This window comes from Hyperolius riggenbachi, chromosome 7 (assembly GCF_040937935.1).
Source record: "Hyperolius riggenbachi isolate aHypRig1 chromosome 7, aHypRig1.pri, whole genome shotgun sequence".
NCBI lineage: Eukaryota > Metazoa > Chordata > Amphibia > Anura > Hyperoliidae > Hyperolius > Hyperolius riggenbachi.
Window position 1 is genome coordinate 191,209,301 of NC_090652.1, and position 27,882 is coordinate 191,237,182.

The 27,882-nt window shown below is 42.9% G+C and overlaps 2 protein-coding genes across 2 annotated transcripts in view; both read left to right on the forward strand.

Annotated features, from left to right (window-relative positions):
* Positions 1 to 24,816, forward strand: part of MOB4 (MOB family member 4, phocein) — a 210,684-nt gene extending 185,868 nt beyond the window's left edge. Inside the window, exons 8-9 of the mRNA XM_068246917.1 lie at positions 19,402 to 19,513; positions 24,450 to 24,816. Coding sequence (XP_068103018.1) covers positions 19,402 to 19,513; positions 24,450 to 24,581 — 244 coding nt within the window. The 3' untranslated portion in view covers positions 24,582 to 24,816. The remainder of the gene's footprint in view (positions 1 to 19,401; positions 19,514 to 24,449) is intronic.
* The window catches only part of HSPD1 (heat shock protein family D (Hsp60) member 1), a 715,033-nt gene that overhangs the window by 211,505 nt on the left and 475,646 nt on the right, over positions 1 to 27,882 (forward strand). The window lies entirely within an intron of this gene.

Sequence of the window (27,882 nt, forward strand, 5' to 3'; positions counted from 1 at the left end):
AAAGAGGAGAGGGGATAAAGGGCAGCCTTGCCTCATGCCATTCCTTATATGAAAAGGGTGAGAAGGGGCAAATGGGAGTTTTACTACGGAAGTAGGGGTGGAGTATAGGAAGTTGAGTAAGGTAAGGAAAGGGCCCCCAAAATCTTGATATTTCAGTATATGGAAGAGAAAGGGCCAGAAAAGTTGGTTGAAGGCCTTCTCTGCATCCAAACTCAGGAGCAGAGAGGGCCTTCTACCCCTGTTCATGAGGGAGTTTATATTTATTGTCTTTATGGTGTTATCCCCAGCTTGTCTACCTAGAATAAAACCTACTTGATCAGTGTTGATGAGTGAAGTGAGGATAGGGTTAAGGAGATTGGTGAAAGGTTTGGTTATAATCTTCAGGTCGGAATTTAGGAGAGAGATTGGTCTATAGCTTTGCGGTAATTGGGGGTCCTTACCATCTTTGGGGATTACTGTAAGAAGGGAGGCTAACATAGTGGGGGGAGGTATGTGTCCCTGCATCATTTTAGAGGCTAGAGTAGATAGAAGGGGCAGCAAGACAGCTTTGAATTTTTTGTAATAGGAGTAGGGATGGCCATCTGGTCCTGGGGATTTGGAAGAGCTTTCATGACCTCTGCTAACTCTAAAGTAGTAATGGGAGAGTTCAGTTGTTTACGCTGTATCTCTGTCAACTGAGGTAGGCCTAAAGGGGCTAAGAAATCGTCGTCCTTAGTCAAGAAGGTGGCATCGTCACTGTGGTTTGGCAAGTTGTATAAGTGTTCATAATAGTCAGTAAAAATCTGGGCTATTTTTTGGGGATCGTAGTGAGTGACTCCACCTGAGTCTTTCATTGCGTAAATTAGATGTTGAGAGCTCTTGGGATTTAATTTGCATGCTAGAATAGTATGCGGTTTGGTCCACCTGAGAGTCTTTTCTAACTGGGTGGATTGGTAAGAGCGCGTATAGCTTGTTTTAATTGTTGCATTTGGGAAAAATGATCTTGTGTTGGGTCATTTTTATATAGGGTTTGAGCTTTCGAGAGAGCAGACTTTAAGGATAGAAGCTTGTGAGAGGGCAGGTTTTTTTTGTCTGGAGCCTTCTGCTATGAATAGGCCTCTAATGAATGCTTTGTGTGGGCATACCATATGAAGATACTGTATCGGTATTAGTTTGAAAAATTTATCTCAATTCTTCAGCAAGTTCAGAAAAAAAGGTTTTGTCTTGTAGTAATGTTTCGTTTACCGTCCAATAGAAGGGCTTATGGGGTTGATGTAGCCAATCTAGGTGAATAGTGCCACTCTGATGATCAGAACATGTTACCAGGTGAATATTCGATTCTAGAATTGAGGGTAGAAGATTTGCGTTGGAGAAAACATAATCAAGGCGAGAGTGGAAAGCATGAGGGGGGGGGGGGGGGGGAGTAATAGGTGAAATCTAACGAAGTGGGATTAACAATTCTCCAAAAGTCTAATAGTTTGTATTTTCTCATTAGCATTCTGAACTTGCGAGAATTACGATCATGCACATTAGCAGAGACCGTAGATTTGGAGGAGCTTCGGTCCATGGTTGAGGAAAATGCCAGCTTAAAATCCCCACCTAGGAGAGTACCTGTTAAAACTTTATGCAGTTTGTGAAGAAAGGATGAGAGAAAGGAGATTTGCTGGTCATTAGGGATGTACACATTAGCCAATGTAAGGGGTTTACCTGCCAAAGTACCCCAACGAGAATCAGATAATGCCCCTTGGGGTCTTGAAGCTTTGCTGCTGGCCACAGTCTAAGCGGTGCCCACACTATCAGAGGGAGGATGTGCCCATTTGCTGTCTTTACATGCGATCTTTTAACTTCAATCTTGTAAGTACATTTGCACTTGCGCATATTAAACTTGTTATATGGTTTTACACTATGGAGTGCTCTGTCCATCTGTTTTAGACCCCTTGGGGTCTTGAATGACTTTAGAAATTTGAAGAGGGAGAGATGCCTTACATAGGATAGCCACTCCTGCTCGCTTAGCAGGCCCACAGGCCGTATAGAATATTGGATAGTGTTTGTAATTCGAACAGTATCAATTGCTCAGAGGTGAGTCTGTTGAAGCATAGCTATTTCAATGTCCATCCTCTTAAGATCACGGAGGAGAGCAAGCCTTTTCTGGGGAATGTTTAGGCCCTTAACATTTAGTGTGAGGATTTTAACCATAGTCTGAGCAAGATTTGGCTAATGTGGTATGGGATAGCTGAACACCGTGTCCAGGGGAGGGGTAAAGACAATATTTCAAACCCAATACATAAGAAAAACAAGAAAAACAGATATAACAATAACATCATGGAGAGAACCATTTTGAACAAGCCTCTGCAGTTATAGAGGTCACATATATTTGCAATCACAAAGGATTGCTCAAGTGAGGGCATCCTGTGAGTATCTGGCCCTCAAAGGGGACCAGGATATCACAGAAATGATCCTCCGGAGGTGGATGCTGGCACACCAAGAGAGCAGCCCAAGAGCCCTAAGTTAGTTATCTAAATAGTAGTATCCGGGAGCAGAATAGTAAGATCTCCCTAGAAGATGTTATAAGGGAGTCTTAACAGAGCATATAAGCACATAAAAAGATCATACTGGACCAATCAAACAGCACAGGTAAGAAAATTTGAAAGATACAATAATAATGAGAACGAAATGATTAGTTGATAATCTGAAGTAGCAGAATAGGAAGCAAAAAACAAATAGGTATGATGCATGATTTGCGCAAAGTTCAGCTGGGCAAGGCCTCCATGTCATCCCCTTGCAGCGGGTAAGTTACATAGTTACATAGTTATTTTGGTTGAAAAAAGACATACGTCCATCGAGTTCAACCAGTATAAAGTACAACACCAGCCTGCTCCCTCACATATCCCTGTTGATCCAGAGGAAGGCGAAAAAACCCTTACAAGGCATGGTCCAATTAGCCCCTAAAGGGAAAAATTCCTTCCCGACTCCAGATGGCAATCAGATAAAATCCCTGGATCAACATCATTAGGCATTACCTAGTAATTGTAGCCATGGATGTCTTTCAACGCAAGGAAAGCATCTAAGCCCCCTTTAAATGCAGGTATAGAGTTTGCCATAACGACATTCCACATCTTAATCACTCTTACTGTAAAGAACCCTTTCCTAAATAAATGGCTAAAACATTTTTCCTCCATGCGCAGATCATGTCCTCTAGTCCTTTGAGAAGGCCTAGGGACAAAAAGCTCATCCGCCAAGGTATTATATTGCCCTCTGATGTATTTATACATGTTAATTAGATCCCCTCTAAGGCGTCTTTTCTCTAGACTAAATAAACCCAGTTTATCTAACCTTTCTCGATAAGTGAGACCTTCCATCCCACGCATCAATTTTGTTGCTCGTCTCTGCACCTGCTCTAAAACTGCAATATCTTTTTTGTAATGTGGTGCCCAGAACTGAATTCCATATTCCAGATGTGGCCTTACTAGAGAGTTAAACAGGGGCAATATTATGCTAGCATCTCGAGTTTTTATTTCCCTTTTAATGCATCCCAAAATTTTGTTAGCTTTAGCTGCAGCTGCTTGGCATTGAGTACGATTATTTAACTTGTTGTCAATGAGTACTCCTAAGTCCTTCTCCAAGTTTGATGTCCCCAACTGTATCCCATTTATTTTGTATGGTGCTAGACCATTAGTACGTCCAAAATGCATGACCTTACATTTGTCAACATTGAATTTCATCTGCCATGTATGTGCCCATATAGCCATCCTATCCAGATCCTGTTGCAATATGACACTATCTTCCTGAGAGTTAATGATTCTGCACAATTTTGTATCATCTGCAAAAATAGCAACATTGCTCACTACTGCATCTACTAGGTCATTAATAAATAAATTGAAGAGCACTGGACCCAGAACAGACCCCTGTGGGACCCCACTGCTAACAGTCTCCCATTTTGAGTATGATCCATTGACCACAACTCTTTGTTTTCTGTCCATTAGCCAGTTCCCTATCCATGAACACAGACTCTTCCCCAGTCCTTGCATCCTCAACTTTTGCACCAGACTTTTGTGGGGAACAGTGTCGAAGGCCTTTGCAAAGTCCAAGTATATCACATCTACAGCATTCCCAATATCCATATTAGCATTCACTACCTCATAAAAGCTGAGCATGTTAGTCAAACAGGACCTGTCTTTAGTAAACCCATGTTGATGCTGAGAAATAAGATTATTTTCTACTATGAAGTCATGTATAGTATCTCTTAGTAACCCCTCAAATAGTTTGCATACAACTGATGTTAAACTTACAGGTCTATAATTTCCTGGATCAGATTTTTTGCCCTTCTTAAATAATGGGAAAACGTGGGCTGTACGCCAATCCACTGGGACTCTGCCAGTTGCAAGAGAGTCACAAAAGATAAGATAAAGGGGTTTATCTATAACTGAACTTAATTCCCTTAGGACCCGAGGAGGCATGCCATCCGGGCCAGGTGCCTTGTCTATTTTTAATTTATTTAGTCTTGCCTTCACTTCTTCCTGCGTTAAGTATTTAATATTACAGTTAGAAGATTGAGACTCTTCCGCCTCTGTAGTTTGCAACAGTGCTGTTTCTTTTGTGAAGACAGAAGCAAAGAAAGCATTTAATAACTCTGCCTTACCTTGGTCATCCACCATTAAGTTCCCATCCTCATCCTTTAGGAGTCCTATACAGTCAACCTTTCTTTTTTTAGAGTTAATGTACTTGTAAAACTTTTTTGGGTTAGATTTGATATCCTTAGCGATTTGTTTTTCAGCTTCAATCTTTGCCTGCCTAATTTCTTTTTTACAATTTTTATTGCACTCCTTATAATTGCTTAGTGCAGCCTCTGTCCCCTCCTGTTTTAAGACCTTATAGGCATTATTTTTCCTCTTCATTTTATCTTTAACCTTTCTATTCATCCATAGAGGCCTTTTTTTATTCCTAGACATTTTGTTTCCATATGGGATATACATACTACAGTATTGATTGAGTATAAGTTTAAAAGCTTGCCATTTCCCTTCAGTGTCTTCCCCTTGTAGTACATTATCCCAGTTCACCAAACTTAGTGCCTGCCTAATTTGAGTGAACTTTGCTTTTCTAAAGTTCATAGTTTTAGTAAGTAAGACTCCGGACCGGGACTTTTGTCCATTCCGAGATGTGTCTCATCTTCCAAGGTGGGAGTGGGCACTGGGTGAGCGGAGATGCTGTAGATTATTAGAAGCAGGTGGTTTGAGGCCCATTTGTCTGAGAAACATAGGGGCGTCATCTATATCAGAAATTGTGAAGTTCATGCCATTTCTGTTTATGATAAGTCGAAAAGGGAAGCCCCACTTATTAGGAATGTGAGCATCCCTAAGAAGTTGTGATCGGTTTAAAGGCCCTGCGTTTCGCCAGTGCTTTGAGAGATAAATCATTGTATACACGAAGTTCGTCCCCTTTAAAGCGGATCCGAGATGAAAAAATAACTATAACAAGTAACTTGTCTATATATCTTATGTAAAGTTTAGATGGTTTACACAGCGAATCTAGCTGCTAACAGTTTTAATAGAATATGATTATTTATTCCTGTGATACAATGACAGCGGCCATGTTTGTAAACATTACACAGAGGCAGGCTTATCTACATCTTGAGCCATCAGCCTTATCCCCTCTCCGCCTCCCTCCTCCCCTCTGCCTCTGAAATCAATGGCTAGTAACACCTCCCCCTCCTCCTGCCCAGACTGAGCTCCCATGAGCCCTTGCTACTGCCTTGGCTCTCTGAAAACCTGTGGGCGTGGCTTTTTTTGTTTATAGGGAATTAGAGTATTAAAACAAAAAGAAAAAACGATTTGGCTTGAGGAAAGCCCTATAAACAATAGGAAAGGAACACAATTATGCAATGTGTAAAAGTTCACCTCGGATCCACTTTAAGGCTGCTTTCACAGTGGGACGTTAAAGTCCCACACTACAGCAGCCTGTAACGCAGCCCAACTCACAGCAATTAAAAATCAATGGGCTGTTCACAGTGGCCACGTTGAGTACGAGTATAACGATGCACGTTAAATGAAAGTGCAGCGTGCTGTGCGTCATACTCGTATGTGGCTGTGTTAGACTGTTTGCACATGCTCAGTAATGTCTGGCTTTATTTTGCCACATGACTAATTAATATTCACTGCACTGTGGTGTTTACTTCCTGGAGCGGCAGCTTTGTGCTATGATTGGCTGGCGGGACCACGTGATGCGGAGTGTTCCGACCACGTGGTCTTTTGACGCATGCGCCGTTTTCGTTCTACCAGTATAGAATGAAAATGGAGCACCAAGAAACGCATAACGCGTCTCTATGTAGCGTCCAACTTTAGCACCACCATGGGTTGCTAAACCAAGTCTTCCTTCTTCCACCTAACAAATATAGCGAAAATCAAATGCCTTATCCCAGCTGAAGACCTACCTGCCCTGGTCACGCATTTGTATCCTCCCGCCTAGACTACTGCAATGCCCTGTTCATCGGAGCTACAAATGAGGTTCTGCGCCCCTTACAGCTAGTACAGAATGCTGCAGCCAGACTCTTAGCCAATGCCCCCCGCAGCTCACACATCACCCCAGTACTGAAAACTCTTCACTGGTTGCCAGTAAAATGGATAATCAATTTTAAGATCTGCCTGCTGACATTCAAGACTCTACACCACATGGGACCCAAATACATAGCGGATCTATTGGAACTTTATGCCCCTCCGCGCACCCTCCGCTCTGCCAACAAGATGAAGCTGGTTATTCCCAGGATACACTTAACATTTGGTGCTTGGGCCTTTTCCTATGCAGCCCCTACTCTATGGAACTCACTTCCACAATCAGTACGAGAGGCACCTTCTCTGGACAGCTTTAAAAAAAGGCTAAAAACTCACCTCTTTTCCCTAGCCTTTGAGACTGCATAATGCAGGGTTACAGCGCTTTGAGTCCCCAGGAAGAAAAGCGCTATATAAATGTTATTGTTATTGCGTTAGGGGAACGTTATGCGACCTTAACGTTATGCGAGCCCTAAAAGTAACCGAAGGTGTTTTTTGGAGAGCTTGCGGTTTAGCTTCATAGAAGTGGACCCTGGTAATTATATCTTTTGGTCTCTGGGGTGTTGATTGACGTTCACCTAGTGATCTGTGGGCCCTGTCCATTCGCCATAACTTGTCTGGGATATCTGGGACCAAAGTTTTGAAAAGTTCAGTAAGGTGGGGTATGATCTGGTCTGGTTTAACGCTCATGGAGACTGCTTTAACCACTTAAGGACCGCCCCCAGCCGATGGGCGGCGGCAAAGTCCGGGCCCAAACGACCGCAATACGCCCATCGGCGGGGGCGGGAGTGGCTATGCGGCGATCGCGTCATTTGTGACGCGATCAGCTGCCGGGTACTGGCTCCGCCCACCGCTCGAAGCGCCGGCGGGTTACTAGCTGCCCGATCGCCGCACGGAAAGTGTATAATAGGCTTTGTAATGTATACAAAGCCTATTATACTGGCTGCCTCCTGCCCTGGTGGTCCCAGTGTCCGAGGGACCACCAGGGCAGGCTGCAGCCACCCTAGTCTGCACCCAAGCACACTGATTCCCCCCCCCCCCTGCCCCCTGATCGCCCACAGCACCCCTCAGACCCTCCCCCCCTGCCCACCCCCCAGACCACTGTTTGCACCCAATCACCCCCCTAATCACCCATCAATCACTCCCTGTCACTATCTGTCAACGCTATTTTTTTTTTAGTCCCTAATCTGCCCCCTACTCCCTCCTGATCACCCCCCCAACCCTCAGATTCTCCCCAGACCCCCCCCCCCCCCGTGTACTGTATGCATCTATCCCCCCTGATCACCTGTCAATCACCCGTCAATCACCCCCTGTCACTGCCACCCATCAATCAGCCCCTAACCTGCCCCTTGCGGGCAATCTGATCACCCACCCACACCAATAGATCGCCCGCAGATCCGACATCAGATCACCTCCCAAATGCAGTGTTTACATCTCTTCTCTCCTCTAACAACCCACTAATTACCCATCAATCACCCATCAATCGCCCCCTATCACCACCTGTCACTGTTACCCATCAGATTAGACCCTAATCTGCCCCTTGCGGGCACCCAATCACCCGCCCACACGCTCAGATTGCCCTCAGACCCCCCTTATCAGTTCGCCAGTGCAATATTTACATCTGTTATTCCCTGTAATAACCCACTGATCACCTGTCAATCACCCCCTGTCACTGCCACCCATCAATCACCCCCTGGCACTGCCACCCATCAATCAGCCCCTAACCTGCCCCTTGCGGGCAATCTGATCACCCACCCACACCAATAGATCGCCCGCAGGTCCGACATCAGATCACCTCCCAAGTGCAGTGTTTACATCTCTTCTCTCCTCTAAACACCCACTAATCACCCATCAATCACCCCCTATCACCACCTGTCACTGTTACCCATCAGATTAGACCCTAATCTGCCCCTAGGGCACCCAATCACCCGCCCACACCTCAGAACGCCCTCAGACCCCAGCCCTGATCACCTCGCCAGTGCATTGCTTGCATCTATTTCCCCCCTCTAATCACACCTTGAGACACCCATCAATCACCTCCTGTCACCCCCTAGCACACCTACCCATCAGATCAGGCCCTAATTTGCCCCGTGTGTGCTCCTGATCACTCGGCCAAACCCTCAGATCCCCCTCAGACCCCCTTCCGATCACCTCCCCAGTGCATTGATTGCATCTATTTTCCCCTCTAACCGCCCCCTGAGACACCCATCAATCACCTCCTGTCACCCCCCTAGCACTCCTATCCATCAGAACAGGCCCAATACATCCTGTCATCTAAGAGGCCATCCTGCTTATGACCAGTTCCACAAAATTTGCCCCCTCATAGACCACCTGTCATCAAAATTTGCAGATGCTTATACCCCTGAACAGTCATTTTGAGGCATTTGTTTTCTAGACTACTCCTCGCGGTTTAGGGCCCCTAAAATGCCAGGGCAGTATAGGAACCCCACAAGTGACCCCATTTTAGAAAGAAGACACCCCAAGGTATTCTGTTAGGTGTATGATGAGTTCATAGAAGATTTTATTTTTTGTCAAAAGTTAGCGGAAATTGATTTGTATTGTTTTTTTCACAAAGTGTCATTTTTCACTAACTTGTGACAAAAAATAAAATCTACGAACTCACCATAACCCTAACGGAATACCTTGGGGTGTCTTCTTTCTAAAATGGGGTCACTTGTGGGGTTCCTATACTGCCCTGGCATTTTAGGGGCCCTAAACCGTGAGAAGTAGTCTAGAAAACAAATGCCTCAAAATGACCTGTGAATAGGACGTTGGGCCCCTTAGCGCACCTAGGCTGCAAAAAAGTGTCACACATGTGGTATCGCCATACTCAGGAGAAGTAGTATAATGTGTTTTGTGGTGTAATTTTACACATACCCATGCTGGGTGGGAGAAATCTCTCTGTAAATGGACAATTGTATGTAAAAAAAAATAAAAAATGTGTCATTTACAGAGATATTTCTCCCACCCAGCATGGTTATATGTAAAAATACACCACAAAACACATTATACTACTTCTTCTGAGTACGGCGATACCACATGTGACACTTTTTTGCAGCCTAACTGTGCTAAGGGGCCCAAAGTCCAATGAGTACCTTTAGGATTTCACAGGTCATTTTGAGACATTTGGTTTCAAGACTACTCCTCACGGTTTAGGGCCCCTAAAATGCCAGGGCAGTATAGGAACCCCACAAGTGACCCCATTTTGGAAAGACTACACCCCAAGGTATTCCGTTAGAAGTACGGTGAGTTCATAGAAGATTTTATTTTTTGTCACAAGTTAGCGGAAATTGATATGTATTGTTTTTTTTTCACAAAGTGTCATTTTCCGCCAACTTGTGACAAAAAAAAAATCTTCTATGAACTCACCATACTCCTAACAGAATACCTTGGGGTGTCTTCTTTCTAAAATGGGGTCACTTGTGGGGTTCCTATACTGCCCTGGCATTTTAGGGGCCCTAAACCGTGAGGAGTAGTCTAGAAAACAAATGCCTCAAAATGACCTGTGAATAGGACGTTGGGCCCCTTAGCGCACCTAGGCTGCAAAAAAGTGTCACACATGTGGTATCGCCGTACTCAGAAGAAGTAGTATAATGTGTTTTGGGGTGTATTTTTATACATAGCCATGCTGGGTGGGAGAAATCTCTCTGTAAATGGACAATTGTGTGTAAAAAAAATCAAATAATTGTCATTTACAGAGATATTTCTCCCACCCAGCATGGGTATGTGTAAAAATACACCCCAAAACACATTATAATACTTCTCCCGAGTACGGCGATACCACATGTGTGGCACTTTTTTGCACCCTAACTGCGCTAAGGGGCCCAAAGTCCAATGAGTACCTTTAGGATTTCACAGGTCATTTTGCGACATTTGGTTTCAAGACTACTCCTCACGGTTTAGGGCCCCTAAAATGCCAGGGCAGTATAGGAATCCCACAAATGACCCCATTTTAGAAAGAAGACACCCCAAGGTATTCCGTTAGGAGTACGGTGAGTTCATAGAAGATTTTATTTTTTGTCACAAGTTAGCGGAAAATGACACTTTGTGAAAAAAAAAATTAAAATCAATTTCTGCTAACTTGTGACAAAAAAAAAAAATCTTCTATGAACTCACCATACTCCTAACGGAATACCTTGGGGTGTCTTCTTTCTAAAATGGGGTAATTTGTGGGGTTCCTATACTGTCCTGGCATTTTAGGGGCCCTAAACCGTGAGTAGTCGTCTCGAAACCAAATTTCTCAAAATGACCTGTGAAATCCTAAAGGTACTCATTGGACTTTGGGCCCCTTAGCGCAGTTAGGGTGCAAAAAAGTGCCACACATGTGGTATCGCCGTACTCAGGAGAAGTAGTATAATGTGTTTTGGGGTGTATTTTTCCACATACCCATGCTGAGTGGGAGAAATATCTCTATAAATAGACAATTGTGTGTAAAAAAAAATAAAAAAATTGTCATTTACGGAGATATTTCTCCCACCCAGCATGGGTATGTGTAAAAATACACCCCAAAACACATTATACTACTTCTCCTGAGTACGGCAATACCACATGTGTGGCACTTTTTTGAAGCCTAACTGCGCTAAGGGGCCCAAAGTCCAATGAGCATCTTTAGGCTTTACAGGGGTGCTTACAATTAGGCACCCCCCAAAATGCCAGGACAGTGAACACACCCCACAAATGACCCCATTTTGGAAAGTAGACACTTCAAGGTATTCAGAGAGGAGCATAGTGAGTCCGTGGCAGATTTCATTTTTTTTTGTCGCAAGTTAGAAGAAATGGAAATTTTTTTTTTTTCTTTTTTGTCAGAAAGTGTCATTTTCCGCTAACTTGTGACAAAAAATAAAATCTTCTATGAACGCACCATGCCTCTCACTGAATACTTTGGGATGTCTTCTTTCCAAAATGGGGTCATTTGGGGGGTATTTGTACTATCCTGGAATTTTAGCCCCTCATGAAACCTGACAGGTGCGCAGAAAAGTCAGAGATGCTTGAAAATGGGAAAATTCACTTTTGGCACCATAGTTTGTAAACGCTATAACTTTTACCCAATCCGATAAATATACACTGAATGTTTTTTTTTTTTATCAAAGACATGTAGCAGAATAACTTTCGCGCTCAAATGTATAGGAAATTTTACTTTATTTGAAAAATGTCAGCACAGAAAGTTAAAAAAAAAATCATTTTTTTGCCAAAATTCATGTCTTTTTTGCTGAATATAATAAAAAGTAAAAATCGCAGGAGCAATCGAATAGCACCAAAAGAAAGCTGTATTAGTGACAAGAAAAGGAGGTAAAATTAATTTAGGTGATAGGTTGTATGAGCGAGCAATAAACCGTGAAAGCTGCAGTGGTCTGAATGGAGAAAAAGGCTCTGGTCCTTAAGGGGCGAAAAGACTGTGGCCCTCAAGTGGTTAATTCTAAGGTTTTGCCTCCCCTCTCTATTTTCGTGATCTTCCTGGGTTGTACGGAGGGACTTGAGATCAGCATGATCTGGTGTTCGTCCTCGAGATCTACCTGCTTCTGAGCCTTTGTCTCCAACACATTAGTGCGTTCCCCAAGCCCTGTAATATCTGCCTTCAGCTGCTGCACTGCTGACAGCATCATTTGTTGTAAAGAGTCGTGCATGGAGCGAAAATGTCTCAAGGGCTGTGTCTAGGGAAGAGGCAGTGATCGGTGCGGTGTCATGTTGGATACTGGCCTGATCTGAAGTTGGAAAATCTGCGTGCTCAGGAGGAACGGGCTGGAGCTCTTTTCACGCATAAGCCTCCATTCTTTATTCTTAATGTAAACTGAGCACCTGGGTACTCCTACATACGACAAACCAATCAAATAAACCTCCCCCTAAGGGAGATGCATTAATAATTTGAGTCTTTGCGGGGAGAACAATGAGCATTATTTTCATTGTGGGGGCAGCTCCATAGTGCCCCCCCCCCCTCCAATATTTATTCAGGCCTCCAACTTTCCTGTTGCTGTTCTGAAGCTCGAAGTATCTGGGGTGATGTTGCGTGACGCTGGCTGGTGCCGCAATACTTTGCAGGATATACAGTACATCAATGTGGTTATATCTCCCAGTCGGTACTTTAAGCTGCATACTGCGACACAGGGACAGGCAAAATGGATACCCACATATACACATGGTGCTTAACCAGTTATCGGCAAACCGCGATATTAAGACGTCATGCTGGAGCCTCTTAACAACACCAGGACGTTTAAATACGTCGCTCGCCCCCACTGCTCGTAACTGTCGGGTCTTGAAGATCTGTGATTGGTGAAGGAAAAAGTGTTCCCCAACCAGACGCAGTGCCATTGACATGACCTCGATCATGAGCCATGTTCATTCATTATAAAGGAAGTAGTAAAGTAATGTAAAATGTAAAAAAAAAATTGTAAAAAATTAACACGTTCTAGTAAATCAGGACAGTGTTTCTAACGCGAAAAGTAAAATTACACACACAATAAAACAATACATATATAATTAAAAATTAATAAAATAAATCTCTTCCAAGGGCGTCCCCCGTCCCCCCCCCCCCCCCCCAAACACTTGTTAAAAAAAAAGTAAAACAAAAATACATAAACAGTTGCGTTAGGGTCTTGGCCTTTAGCTGTTAAATGGCAGAAACTGTTTGCAGATCGGCATTGCACACCTGAACCCAAATTCTCACTGGGGGATTTAGTTTGGATTTGTAATATTCCACTTAATCAGCCTTCCTCCAAATTGGGTCCTAGGTACATTGAAATTTATCCTGTTCAAAAAGATAGTGACATATAGAGGTGCCTTGCCCAGCTGTCAGGGGAGTTCATTATTTTTGTGAAGTCTGCTACTAATGTTGATCGATTTCTCCACCATATCCTGTGGAAATTGATGGGGAACCTGACTACAAGGTTGAGAGAATATTAGACTCCTGTGAGGTGCAGAATTCCCTCCAATGCCTCATTGATTGTAAAATGTATGAATTACTTGAGAAAAGCTGGATTCCTGCATGACTGGTACAAGATGACCTAGCTCAAGCATACTAATCCAGGCACCTGGATCATAGAGGTGTTCTCTGGAAAACTCATGTGTTGTGACCTTTGACTGCATATTAGAATACTGCCTGATCTGACCAGGAACCCTTGGAACCACACCAATTTAGGCCTATATCCCTGTTAAAATAGACAGCAAGCTCTTGGGTAAGAATTTAGCTACCGGAGTTCATTTATATTTAGCTGATATTATTGATAAAGACCAGGTAGGCTTTGTGCCTTGTTGGCAAGCTTTGGATACTGTTCTGCGGGCAACACAGGTTATTGAAATGTTACGTAGTAGGAAGATCCCAGGACTCTGTCTTTCTTTAAATATTTACAAAGCATTTGACATGGTGTCCGGAGACTACCTATTTAAAGTATTGAATAAATGGGGTTTAGGGTATTCTTTTACTACGTGGATTAAGGTCTTGTAATCTCAACCCGCGGCCTGTATTCATTATGCAGACTATTCCTTTTCTGTTTTTCCTATAGCAAGGAGGACCTGTCAGGGTTGCCCTTTATTGGCCATTTTATTTATTATGGCCATAGAACCCCTAGCATTTGCAATAAGACAAGAGATTGGGATCCATGGTCTGGAGTTTGCCGGTGTACACCATAAACTACATGCAGAAGAAGAATCGCACACCACTTGGGAGGTGGAGGACCAGAGAAATAATCTACATCCATCCAAAAGATCTGCACACTCACTGACACAATTCCATAGACCAATGGGATGGAATTGTGTTACGACTTTTGAATAAAGTGGACTTGGTCTACAGTGAGTGTGTGGATCTTTTGGATTGATATATACCATAAACTAAACTTGTTCGCTGACGACCTGTTACTCCTTAGTATAAATTTACAGCCAGAGGTCCATCAGTGCCTTAGATCCACATACTTTTTTTTTTTTCCTGGTCAGGGCCTTTTCTTGATTTAGGTGTACGTCTGACAGCCTTTTACCGAACCCTGTGTCAACATAACTATTATTCCTTAGCTAAAGTGGTGTCTCAGCTGTTGCATCAGTGGTCTTCTTATAATCTCTCCTGGTTGGGACCTTATTACCTAAAATCCTTTATTATTTTTTGATGTTACCGGTTCGAGTCCCCCCTCACTTTCTCATAATGCTACAAGGTAAATTGTCTAAATTTATTTGGAATAGTACTTGTCCCAGAGTCCCTAAATCACCCTAATATACCCCTAAACGAGAAGGAGGTCTAGGGGTCCCTAATCTTTCTAATTATTATCAAGCAGCCCAACTAGTACATCTTATAGATCTTTATAAAGGGTCACTGATGCCAACCTGGATTCTTTTTGATATTTTGGCAGCTGCACCCCAATCGATTCAGACTCCCATGTGGTTGTCCAAATCGCTTTGCCCTCGAAGTCTGTGTCATTCTACATTATCTGGCCACATGGGACTCTGTACACTATTCTAGAAATGTAATGTCCCCTACATTGCCTCTTCTCTCGTTTATTGACAATCCTATGTTTCCTCCGGGTCATAATAATCTTTACAGTTTCAAATGGTGGAGGGACCGTGGTCGGGAGCAGATCCGTTCTTTGACAGGTAGCTCGGGAGTCCTGACTTGGGAGGAACTTCTGGAAAAATATCAGATTCCACTAGTGGAACGGTTTCGCTATATTCAGTCGCAACACGTTGCGTTCGCACCTCCCAACACCGGTACAATTTCCGCTCTTTGTCAAGAGTTGAGCGTTTCTGTGCCTATGACCCCTTTGCAGAAGGTGTAATTTCTGAACTGTACACTCAGCCCAATAGTCCAGCTCAATCTGTTCACCATGGATATGTAATTAAATGGGAGTCTGACTTGAAAGAAAACAAGACCAAAGAAGACTGGGAGAATATCTGGACGGTAGTCCCTAAACTTTCCCTTAATTTAATGACTGTTGAATCGGCGTATAACGTGTTAATGAGATGGTACTTGGTACCTGCTAGGCTGGTTTACCTGTCCGTGTCAAATTCTTGCCTCTGTTTCCGAGGCTGTGATGGTAAAGGAGATGTTACATATTTTTTTGGGACCTGCTCCATGTTATCCAGGTTCTGGAACAGAATCTACAGACTATTGTCCGCATTATTTGGTAAAGACAATCTCCAGATCCCTGGTCAGCCTTGTTACATCATAAGACAGTCTTACAAAGTCCCAAAATGTTCTAGCTCACTTTGTTTTTGTTACAGCGACGCAGACTATTAGCAAGGCTTGGAGAACCCAGTTTGTGTCTTTTGAGGAAGTTAAGGGTAGAATTACCACCTTTATGGTTCAGGAACAAATGGCCAGTATGCTAGAAGATAGTCGCAAAGTTTCACAAGGTGTGGGATCCTTGGAGATTGTTTATTGGCCCGTTATAAAGTGTTGACAGGAACCATTGATTGTTGAAAGCACTGAGTGAGCCTGGTTTCTCAATCTTTTCTTTCCTTCTCTTTTTTTTCTACTTATCTGCCCTTTTTAGAGCAGACAATTATTATACTATATTTTTTAGTAGTTCTTTTGGGCTCTGGCCCTGCTGTATGTGTTTTTAAAGGAGAACTGTAGAGAGAGGTGCATGGAGGCTGACATATTTATTTCAATTTAAGCTATACCAGTTACCTGGCTATCCTGCTGGTCCTCTGCGTCTACTTTCCGCCATAGACCCTGAACAAGCATGCAGCAGATCAGGTTTTTCTGACAATTTTGACAGATATGACAAGATTAGCTGCATGCTTGTTTCTGGTGTGATTCAGCCATTACTTCAGCCAAATAGATCAGCAGGGCTGCCAGACAACTGGTATTGCTTTAAAAGAATATAAATATGGCAGCCGCCATATAGCTCTCACTACAGTTCTCCTTTAAGGTAGAAATTTTGCTCCATTTCTGAAGACCAGCAATACAATAATACGTTGATTTTGCGTAGAGGACTCGAGCATACCTGGGCTCTATTTGTGATTTTTTTAATTTCTCAATTGTATATTCTACCTTATTGTAACAAACTTATCTGGTGTTGTCTCTGGAGGCTGCTCTGATAGTGTGGAGCAGCTGGAGGAAGCTTCCTCTTCCTCTTTGGTCAGTCGCATCCCCGACTCCCCTGTAGACGTGAATAAGCATGTTCGCATCCCCAGCTCCCCTGTAGATGTGGGTCAGCGTGTGGTTTCTGGCAGTCTCCCTAGGAGGACGTGCGCAGCTCAGAGCTGCCTTTATAGGTTAAGTAGGCATGTCTGAGGTGTGTCAGCTGATTCCTGCGGTCATCTGACACTTGCTGCAGGGATGTTGCTAATTGGTCTGATTTTCCTGGTGGCCTAGTCTGTGCTCTATTCCTTCTATATAAGCCCTGGGCATTCAGTTACTCGCTGTCCGTTATAGCTATCAGTTCGCTAAGCGCTTTACCTTGTCTTGCTACTGTGCCTAGTTAGCTAGTTTTCAGAGTTATATGTGTGTGTGTGTGTGTGTGTGTGTGTATATATATATATATATATATATATCTATATATATATATATCTATATATATATATATCTATATATATATATATATATATATAGTGTATGTATATATATATATATATTATGTATGTATATATATATATAGTGTATGTATATGTATATATGTGTAATGTATATGTGTATGTATATATATATATATATATATATATATATATATGTATGTATGTATATGTGTGTGTGTATATGTATGTGTGTGTGTGTGTGTGTGTGTGTATATAGAGATAGAGATATAGAGATAGAGATATAGAGATAGAGATAGAGAGATAGAGATAGAGAGATAGAGAGATAGAGAGATAGAGAGATAGAGAGATAGATAGAGAGATAGAGAGATAGATAGATAGATATATACATATATTTTATTTTTTATTTTTATTCAGACACTGCCGATATATATGTACTCTCGTTAGACATCTATATTTTGAATTGTATATTATTCTGGTTGTTCTGTGTTTGACCCGGCTAAACCCTCACTCTGATTCTGTGTCTTCCTTGTCTGTACCTCTGCCAAGGTTAGACAAGATCTAAGTGTATGACCTCAGCCTGTTTTACGTTTTTGTCTCTGTTTCAGCCTTCTGTACTATAGCCATCTGACCACCTGTGTATGATATCAGCCTGTTATTGACCTAGCCTTGCCTCAGTTCCATTGTACCGCAGTATTATTGACTACACGTTTAGGACCTTAGCTGACAATCTGACCACGATTTATCTATTCAGTGATTACGTCTAATACCCAGCGTCATACTTTATTCTTTTGATGATCTGCAACTGAGTGGGAAATGTTTGTATCTTATGAAAATGAAAAACTTAATAAAAATGTTGAAACAGAATACTGCCTGAACTTGGCCCTCTTGCTACACTCGACTATGCTTCTGTCTCATCCATGGCTTATCCATCTAGCTGACTGAGATGGATAAGCCAGGCTGAGCTGACCTTGAGTTTGTCTGCCCCTGGATTGACAGTCATCTGGCCTCCGTTATTGACCTTTGGCCTAGTTCCTAGTTTTTCACCCTTCTGGTACTTCATTGACCTCAAATCCTGTATCTTGCATACGTAAGTCCTGGGGGGAACTAAAACCAAGTAGATGAGGTCAGTCCTACCGTTTTAAATGGGGGCTAGACTTAAGGTAAAGAGCGTAGTTCCTGGAAGTCTTTCACCAAGGTCTGTGGAGAGTGACACTCGGTCAAGCACAGGTGTAGGCTCAATTAGGCTGTCTACCTCTGGACATTTATACACATTTGCATCAGCTAACATGAAATATCTATGCAGCTTTCACTACATAAGAGCAAGATAAAATACACCTTGCCTAGATGGTATCTACCCTCTGGTGTTAAATGTGCCCATACATCAGTCAATGTATGAACAGGTTGACCATGACAGATCTCTCTCTGATTGAATCTGATCAGAGAGGTATCTATTCCTTGCCCATAAACCCCAGACTGATTTCCATTCATTTAAGCATAAAATCTATTAGAAATCATCCTACCTGGCTGTCCCCTTAAATTAAAAAAAAAAAAAAAAAGAAAAGTTCCTCGGTGCCCAAGCTTGCTAAACTCTCACCTGTCCTACTGGGGCACTTCCTGGCCTTCTCTGTTGTCACACCATGTGGCAATGGGCACATGTGTGAAGTTACACATCATACACGCTCCTTGTGCCTACGTGTTACAGGCTATCGCAGAGGTGGACAGGAATCGTGCTGGTGGACAGGTGACATTTTAAAACACTCTGCACGAGGGGACCCTTTACCCTTGCGGTCCATGGGGTACATAAGTCATCACGATAAAAAAAGCCATTACATCTGCACCCCTGATAAAGCACTTACGACCAATATTTTCCAGCATTGTCTGATTGAGCCTTTCAACCAATTTTGTCCCAAAATCAATCAAAAGATCAATCTGTTGGACATGTAGCGGCATTGATTTTCCTCAGATTCAATAATTTGCTTGTAGATCAGCCCAATAAATCACCTTTAGAATTGATAGGCCACTCTATTATTTCCTATGATTTTCTTTCAGGCAGAACAGTTTCTTATGACTGTGTACAGATGATCTCTCCCCAATCGGAATTAGTTTGAAAAAAAGACGAAGTGACCAAATCATCATGTATAAATACACCAAAGAGCAATATAAAACTTGAAAAATTATTTTTATCCATAGGTCTGTACAAAGGACAAGAGGACTTTACCCAGGCATCAAAGAAAATACATTTGTTAATATAATAGTGGCAATCATTCTACTTCTGGCTTATTAGGAGGCCAATGACAAGAAAAAAAGTTTTATGACATGGCAGTGATTTTTAGATTTCATAAATATTGTACCATATGCCTATACATGTAATGAACTACAACATAGCTTCCACCTTAATGAGAAGTAAATGTTATTTCCACAGGGTTAGCATAAAGGAATCATCTGTTGCTAAACTGGGATCAGTGTGTCGTAGGATTTATAGAATATTTTCACATGCTTACTTCCACCATCGACAAGTTTTTGATGAATATGAAGTAAGTATTTCTTTATTTATTTTGCAGTATTGAAAATAAAGTTTTGACTTTAGATGTGTTCATTTCTATGGTGATTTATAGTAATGTATTCATGATATTTTCTTGAAGAGTAAATTTAATTTCTTGATTACAAAAAAGTAAATCTTTAATAATGGCTACAATTAAAAACTCAAGTGTATTCATGTCAGGATATTCAGTAACACTTTTTCTAAATGATTGTCTTCAGAAACATAATACGTTCAGAACATCTTCCTGAAAAATAAAATTAATATTAATGTGCAAAAAAAGTAAACTACTAAAGATAACACAAAGTATGTCCACAAAACCGCACCAAACCAAGGGGTTGCAGAATAATGTATTACAAACATTTATTAATCCATCATTTTCAACTACAGTGGGATGCAAAAGTTTGGGCAGCATATTAATTCCATTAGTATGCAGCAAATAGGTAGTTGAAGATGCTGATGCTTCTGTAGTCTCGCGAGCATCAAGTTGCAGTTATTCAGCAACCCCTAACCATTGCTCAAAAGCACAAATGGCTGCAGTGGGCCCAAAATGACATAAAGACTTATTTTTCAAACCGTGTTATTTACTGATGAGTGCCATGGTTGGTGGATGGCCTCCATGCCCCAACAAGGCTACAACGTCAGCAAGTAGATGGCAGAGACATGCTTTGGGCTGAAAACATGAGAGAGCTGGTTGACCCCTTTAGGGTCCCTGAAGGTGTGCAAATGACCTCTGAAAAGAACAGACTGAATATGGTAGGGATTGAATGTTGAGCTCCTTTAGGGATAGTTGGTATTATCATTTGTTCAATGTTCTTTGTAAATCTCTGTGGAAAATGTCATTGCATGCCATAAGGCTGTAAGACTTCGAGGCGACTGTCTGCTTTTCTTAAGATCCCACATTCCAAGCTCCACCACGCTCTTTGCCTTAAAGGGGTTCTGTGGGGGTTTCTGAGGCGAAAAACTGCCACTTACCTGGGGCTTTTATCAGCCCCCTGCAGCGGTAATGTCCCACGCCGTCCTGCTCCCATCCGCCGTTCACCGCAGCCGGCACCGGGCTATTATTCGGCTGTCACACAGACGAATAATGCGCGTTGCCGCGCCTCCGCTCGCGTCATCTGAGGCTTACTGCGCAGGCGCAGTACAACGGGTTCTTGTACTGCGCTTGCGCAGTAAGCTTCCGATGACGCAGGCGGAAGCGAGCGGGTGCGCGGCCACTCTAGCGCAGCCGCAGTTGGATCCCATGCCACTTAGACCGGGGCCGGCAGCGGAGAACGGCAGATGGGAGGAGGACGGCGTGGGACATTACCGCTGCACGGGGCTGATAGAAGCCCAAGGTAAGTGTCTGTTTTTCTCCTCCGCAACCCCCCACAGAACCCCTTTAAGTTAAGCCCCTGCTTTAACAGGAGACTAAACACATCTATCTGACTTTGGATGCCCCCAGGACTTGTGTGCAAGATCTGATGCCAAGGAAGCCAATGAAGTACCAGAAAGTCAAGCAGAGACAAAGTCAATGATCTAGACCAGAGATCAGATGACTGTCAGACCAGGGATCAGGCATTCTCGAGCTCAGGAATGAGCCAAGCTTTATACACAAGTGGTTTATTAGCCAGTTGAAATAACCAGACATCTGACAGGGCCATAGTCCTCAAGAAGACTGGCAGCAATCAAAATCATAGTCCGTAGCAGTCTGTAGCACACCCAAAAGTATAGCACTTACAAATTATCTGCTATGACAGGCAATGAGATACTCAATGAGGCATTTATTTGAGAAGGGATTAATCAAGTGGGACTACTAGTCCCAGCAGCCATTGGCTGCTCCAATAACAGAGCGGCCCATTGGCCACTCGCATAATAATATCACTTTAACCCCCATGGCAGTATTCCCAAGCTGAGCTTGGGCTGAGTGTCAGATGCTCAGAACGGTAAGCCCGAGGCTGGCTCTAACCGCCGTGCGCAGTGTTTTCTTAGGTCCCGTGTGCGATCAGCCCTGGCCCAAGCTGCTCTCCTTCATTTTTTCCAGTTTAAGGTAAAAGTTGGAGTGGTTGGCTTATACTCTGGACGGCTTACAGGTCCTTCTCAAAAAATTAGCATATTGTGATAAAGTTCATTATTTTTTGTGATGTACTGAAAAGCATTAGCCTTTCATATATTTTAGATTCATTACACACAACTTAAGTAGTTCAAGCCTTTTATTGTTTTAATATTGATGATTTTGGCATACAGCTCATTAGGACTCATTAGGACCTGTGTGTGCGCACGCACACACACACGGTGAGGAACCTGAGTATTTGAACACCCTGCAATTTTGCAAGTTCTCCCATTTAGAAATCATGGTAGGCTCTGAAATTCACATTGTAGGTGCATCCCCACTGTGAGAGAACGCATTTAAAAAAAAAATCAGGAAATCACATTGTATGCTTTTTAAAGAATTGAATTTAGCCTGTTTAATTCACCCTCATGTGTGTCTAATCACAAGTTGTATTTGGATCTCTCCTCATGTCACATGATTGCCTATGGCAAATGAGCCCATTGGAAAGCACTGGCTATTAACAATATGTCTGCTTCCATTAATCAAAAGTAGAAACAGTGCCGATTTATTTTAGGATTTGTATAAGGTGTAACAAAGAAATGTTCTGTGTACTGTGAGCCTCCCGAGAACTGCTATATAGGCATTGTAAGATTCATTGTAAGATTTACAGCCTGTGCTGCCCATACATTGCTTTCGGCAGGCTCACTGTATTGTACTGGTCGTTGGAAAAATCGTAGGGAAAATCAAGACGTGGGTACCTAGCTTTAGTCCTCCGACGTCAAGCTTTCCCCGATCCATCTTCCTGCAGGCGACGTTACAAACGAAGTCAAGCGTTTGCCGTACTTTGCGCAGAGTCGACAGGGATCTTAAAGAGACACTATAACTTAAAAAAATCCCTCTGGGGTTACTTATATCGAGAGGGGGCCTCTGGATCCTAATGAGGCTTCCCCCTTCCTCCTCTCTTCCTCCGTTCCAGATACCACAGCTGTTAGCCTGTGTCGGCTGTGGCACACTACCGCTTGCAATATTTACCTTTCCCGGCTCCAGTGCAGGCGCAGTAGCGGCTTTCTGATATGCTCAGGTGGAAATAGCCAAGCCCAGTAGTGTCTGCTCTACTGCGCAGGCACCTTGGGGGGGGGGGGTGCAATTTTTGTTTGCCATAGGAGCTATTTTACCCAGAAACGTCCGTGTGTTTGTGTTATTGTGGGTGGGGTGTCGGAGTCTATTGTTAAAAGGGATGCTTGAATGTATTTGTAAATTTCATAACATTTTTATGAGATTGTGCAGTTTCTGCTAAAAACATTTTTGGAAGAAAAAAAATAAAATGAGTTGAGCTGGGTCTGATAGCAGTCGTAGATCACCTACAATCTGATTATGTTGCAGCGCTTTCTGAAAACCTGTTATGAAAGCTGTTACAATGCATATTTCTGTTAACGGATAATGTTTGGGTATTCTGCATTTAGATGTGCTGTTTCATTGAATGCATGTTTGAGGTCGAGGGGATTTAACCACTTGCCGACCGCGCACTCATACCGCGCGTCGGCAAAGTGGCAGCTGCAGGACCAACTGCAGGCTAATTAATCAGCTGCTTCATGTCAATTCACGGCGGGGGGCTCCGTGAATAGCCTGCAGGCCGCCGATCGCGGCTCGCAGGCTAAATGTAAACACAAGCGGAAATAATCCGCTTTGTTTACATTGTACGGCGCTGCTACGCAGCAGCGCCGTAAGGCAGATCGGCGATCCCCGGCCAATCAGCGGCCGGGGATCGCCGCCATGTGACGGGACAGCCTGTCACTGGCTGCACAGGACGGATAGCGTCCTGTGCAGCCCAGATTGCCAGGGGGGACAGGGATGAGAGTTAGGGGGGAATTTCGCCGCGGAGGGGGGCTTTGAGGTGCCCCCCCCCGCAACACCCAGGCAGGCAGGAGCGATCAGACCCCCCCAGCACATCATCCCCCTAGTGGGGAAAAAAGGGGGGCGATCTGGTCGCTCTGCCTGCACCCTGATCTGTGCTGGGGGCTGCTCAGCCCACCCAGCACAGATCAGCTAAAACAACGCTGGTCCTTAAGGGGGGGTAATGGGTGGGTCCTCAAGTGGTTAAAGAGAAACTCCAACCTTGAATTGAACTTTATCCCTATCAGTAGCTGATACCCCCTTTTACATGAGAAATATGATTTTCACAAACAGACCATCAGGGGGCGCTGTGTGACTGATTTTGTGCTGAAACCCCTCCCACAAAAAGCTCTGAGTACCGCGGTACTCTGGGCAAACTGCCACAATGTAACAATGTTCACAGACAGGGAATAGCTGCTTACAGCTGTCTCTAACAGCCAAAACAGCTAGGAGCAGCTACATAACCTGCCCACAGTAAAAATGTCACCATGTAATAAATGTCAGAATGCAAATCAGGGAGAGGAAAGATTTTACAATGAGCAAACACTGACTAAATCATTTATACATAATTATGGTAAAAAATGTAGCACTTTTTTTACTACATTATTTTCACTGGAGTTCCTCTTTAAGATCTTTTAGTGCCGTAGTTTACCACATTCTGCTCTGCTGTATTAATTAGAGTTAATAACTGTTATTTAGTTGAAATCTCTCTCAGGTTATTATATTCTGCTCAGCTATTGTAGTTGTTCTGTATGTTAATGCCCAGTTGGCGTGGTACAGATAGTTTATATCTTTGCATATTCTGGCACATGGCAGGCTATATACTGTACATTTTATCATGTGTTGTGTTCTTTTTTTTTTTTTCTTATGCTCTGTCTACCTGCTGAAAAGTTTTCCTGCTTGAGTATTCTCTGTACTTGTTTGCTTTGAATTTTCAATAAACATTGATTTAAAAAATACAGTAATTCCATGTTAATGTTGTATTTGTTTTTTTTTTTCTGTTTAGAATGAAACATTCTTGTGTCACCGATTTACGAAATTTGTGATGAAGTATAATCTTATGTCCAAAGATAACCTGATTGTTCCTCTCTTGGATGAAGAAGTGCAAAGTACATCTGCTAGAGAAAGTGAAGCTTAAATGTTCACGATTCAAGAGAAAATCAAATGAACTGCTTCAACTATTAACAAATCCATACTGTAAAGATATTTTAAATCAAGGAAATTCTTGTCTGTTAGTAGTGCATTTATTTTAGCTTCTTTGACCTAGCAATGGTTGTTTTTTCTTTAGCTTACTTTTAGTTGGAAATTCATGTTTTCTTAAATGGAGCCTGCAGTAAGGGGGCATTAAAAAAGACAGTTGCCTTGCTATCAAACTGATCTTTTTGCTTCAGTAGCTGTTAAGTCACACACCTGCAACCAATATGTAACCAGTGAGATTAACCTCCCTGGCGGTATGATTCTCTGGATTTTGGGGTCTAAAAGTGGTGCAACTTTTTTGCATGCTTTCAGACCCTAAAACCAGGAAAAAAAAAAATCTTACCGTAGACAGATCTGTGGCAGCCCAGCATTTTCTCACCTCCCTGGGATCCAGCATTACAAGTCTCCCTCCGTTCCCCGGGTGGCGCTGTAACCCTGTAGTGAGATTGCCGTCTGTTGTCATGACGACAAACGGCAATCTCACCAGAGAGATGCAGAGCCTCCTTGGTCAAGGAGAATGGCTGCCGGCGTTTGGATCCCGAAAAGGAGGTGAGCTGAACTGCCCACTGCGCACTATACTCTGCACAGACCTCCTGGTGGCTACCACGAGTCAGGCTTGGGGTTACCACCTCTGAGTTGTTTTACAGTTTACCTGAGGGAGAAAGAAACGTTTAAGGTATACTTATCTTATAGATGGATAAGATGTTCAAACACCTACAGGCTTATTTTGTCTGGTCTCCCCGTCTTGCTGCTGTAGCCTCCATACCATTTATTTTCAAACTGAGCATGCCCTGGATGCTCTTTGCCACGGCAGCTGAGTGGGAGCAAGATAAATAGGGGCGTGCGAGGACTGCGCATGCCCAAAGCTCCGACTGGTACCAGTCGGAGCTTTGGGCATGTGCAGTCCACGCATGCCCCTATTTATCTTGCTCCCACACAGCTGCCGTGGCAAAGTGCATCCTGGGCATGCTCAGGTTGGGAACAGTCAGGACAGTGCAAACCCAAGACTGTCCCAGTGATGGCTGTAACACATAGGCATCACATACAAAGAGGGAATGCAGATCAGCTATGCATGCACTCACCAGTTCCAAATGGGAGGCTACAGCGGTAAGACGGAGGGGAGGCAATACACAATGAAAAGCCTAGAGGTGTCTGGAGAGCCTATATATGATCAAGGTAAGTTTGTGTTTTAAAGTGGACATCTTGTGTAAATTAGAGTCAGTATGGGAAGCACTAACTTTATAAATTATAATAGCTACTATTTCCTTTATTTCACCCACGCTACGTGAGAAAGACCTCACTCAAAGAAGGTCACTTGAATACGCCATGGCATATTCAAATGACATTCCTCTGAGTATAGAGAAAATATTGAGGAGGAGGCAATCCAAAGTAACAAATGACTGGGTCTCTACCTGGACTTAAGCAAAAATTGCAAATTTATTCAAGTACTATAACCACTAAAACACACAACGTTTTGGCCTCTGGGCCTTTGTCAAGTGCTGCAGAGGAGGCAACACAATTTCCAGAAAAAACTCCATGCATGGCTGCACCCCACCAATATATGGAGTAGGGTGGGTTGAGAGGGAAAGTAAAGGCAATTGTGGCTATTGTAATTCATTGTAACATATACAGTTAGGCCTCTTTTCCACGAACTGTTGAGCTGTGTGTTCGGCAAGCAGTTACCAGGCAGCAACAAGCAGTTACCAGGCAGCAGTGAGTAGTTGCAATGTGCATTATTTAAAAGGAAATAAACATGTCGGCCTCCATATCCCTCTCATCTCGGGTTACTTTTAAGGGCCCTTTCACACTTAATGCGTTAGTGTGCGTTAGTACACCTTGGTACACTTTTTTCCATAGCAGTGCATTGTGAAAAAGATCTTAGTTAAAATACGTATAGTGGGAACTGAGCCATAAGAAAACATTGGCATTACTTTGAAAATCATTTGTCTTTCAGTTATAACTGAGAGCTACTGATTAAGTATAAAAGGAGCCTTAGGGCCTATTCACACTTGAGCGTTTTGCCGGCGATTTTGGCAAAACGCTAGCGCTTTTCAAAGCGCTAGGATAATGAAAGTCTATGGGCCCGTTCTCATTTGGGCGATTTGCGCTAAACGCCGCAAAACGCCCAAAAACGCTAAACGCAAACGCATAGCCTGCACCATTTTCAGGCGATTTCCCAGCGATCGCGGTTTAGTACTATAGAAGCGCAAAACGCCATCGCTAAAAAATCGCCAGGTGTGAATGGTGATTTTTTTGGGGGCATTAATCGCCAAAAACCGCTAGCAAAATTGCTAGCGTTTTGCTGGGCCATTAGGCTCTTTCCCCACTTGTGCGCTATGTAATATGCAGGTGGTTGTGACAAGGTATGGCACTTGCATGGCTCCCAAAAGCAGTGCTGATCCCATTTATTTACAATGAATGGGATCACACCATATTTGTGCTAAATTGCATGCAACCATGCCTTGTATTACCATGCTGAATAGCAGCGCATGGTTGGAAACAGACAATACAGTTCGTTATTTCTGATGTCCTTGTGTGTCGCATCTACACTGTACAATTTTCCATCAGATAGATGGATCTATTAGATAGATCTAATAAGAAATTGTATCGTTTGTACATGTTCAATGTGTTTCAGATCAATTTTGCGATAATTTTGCTTTGATAAGTACCCAAAATCTATTGCAAACTCTTACGCAATAAGATTGGACCAGTTGGAAATGATCTAATAGATCCGATCTGACGGAAAATTGTACCATGTAGACGAGGTTTTAGAGTTTTAAACAAAACCCTTATGCAAACACTACTTACCTTTCTATCTTAAGGGCCTGTTTCCACTAAGTGAACATTTTTACATTTTTCCGGCACACAAATTTGCAGGGCAACTAATTCCTATGGGCTTGCTTCCACTAAATGTGAAATTAGCATCCAGAAAAAAAACGAACGGTTATTATTTTGTTGATGTCATATTTATTAATGACCTAGTAGATTCAGTAGTGAGCAATGTTGCTATTTTTGCAGATGATACAAAATTGTGCAGAATCATCAACTCTCAGGAAGATAGGGACATATTGCAACAGGATCTGGATAGGATGGCTATATGGCCACATAAATGGCAGATGGAATTCAATGTTGAAAAATGTTAAGTCATGTATTTTGGTCGTACCAATGGTCTAGCGCCATACAAAATAAATGGGATACAGTTGGGGACCTCTTACTTGAAGAATGACTTAGGAGTACTCATC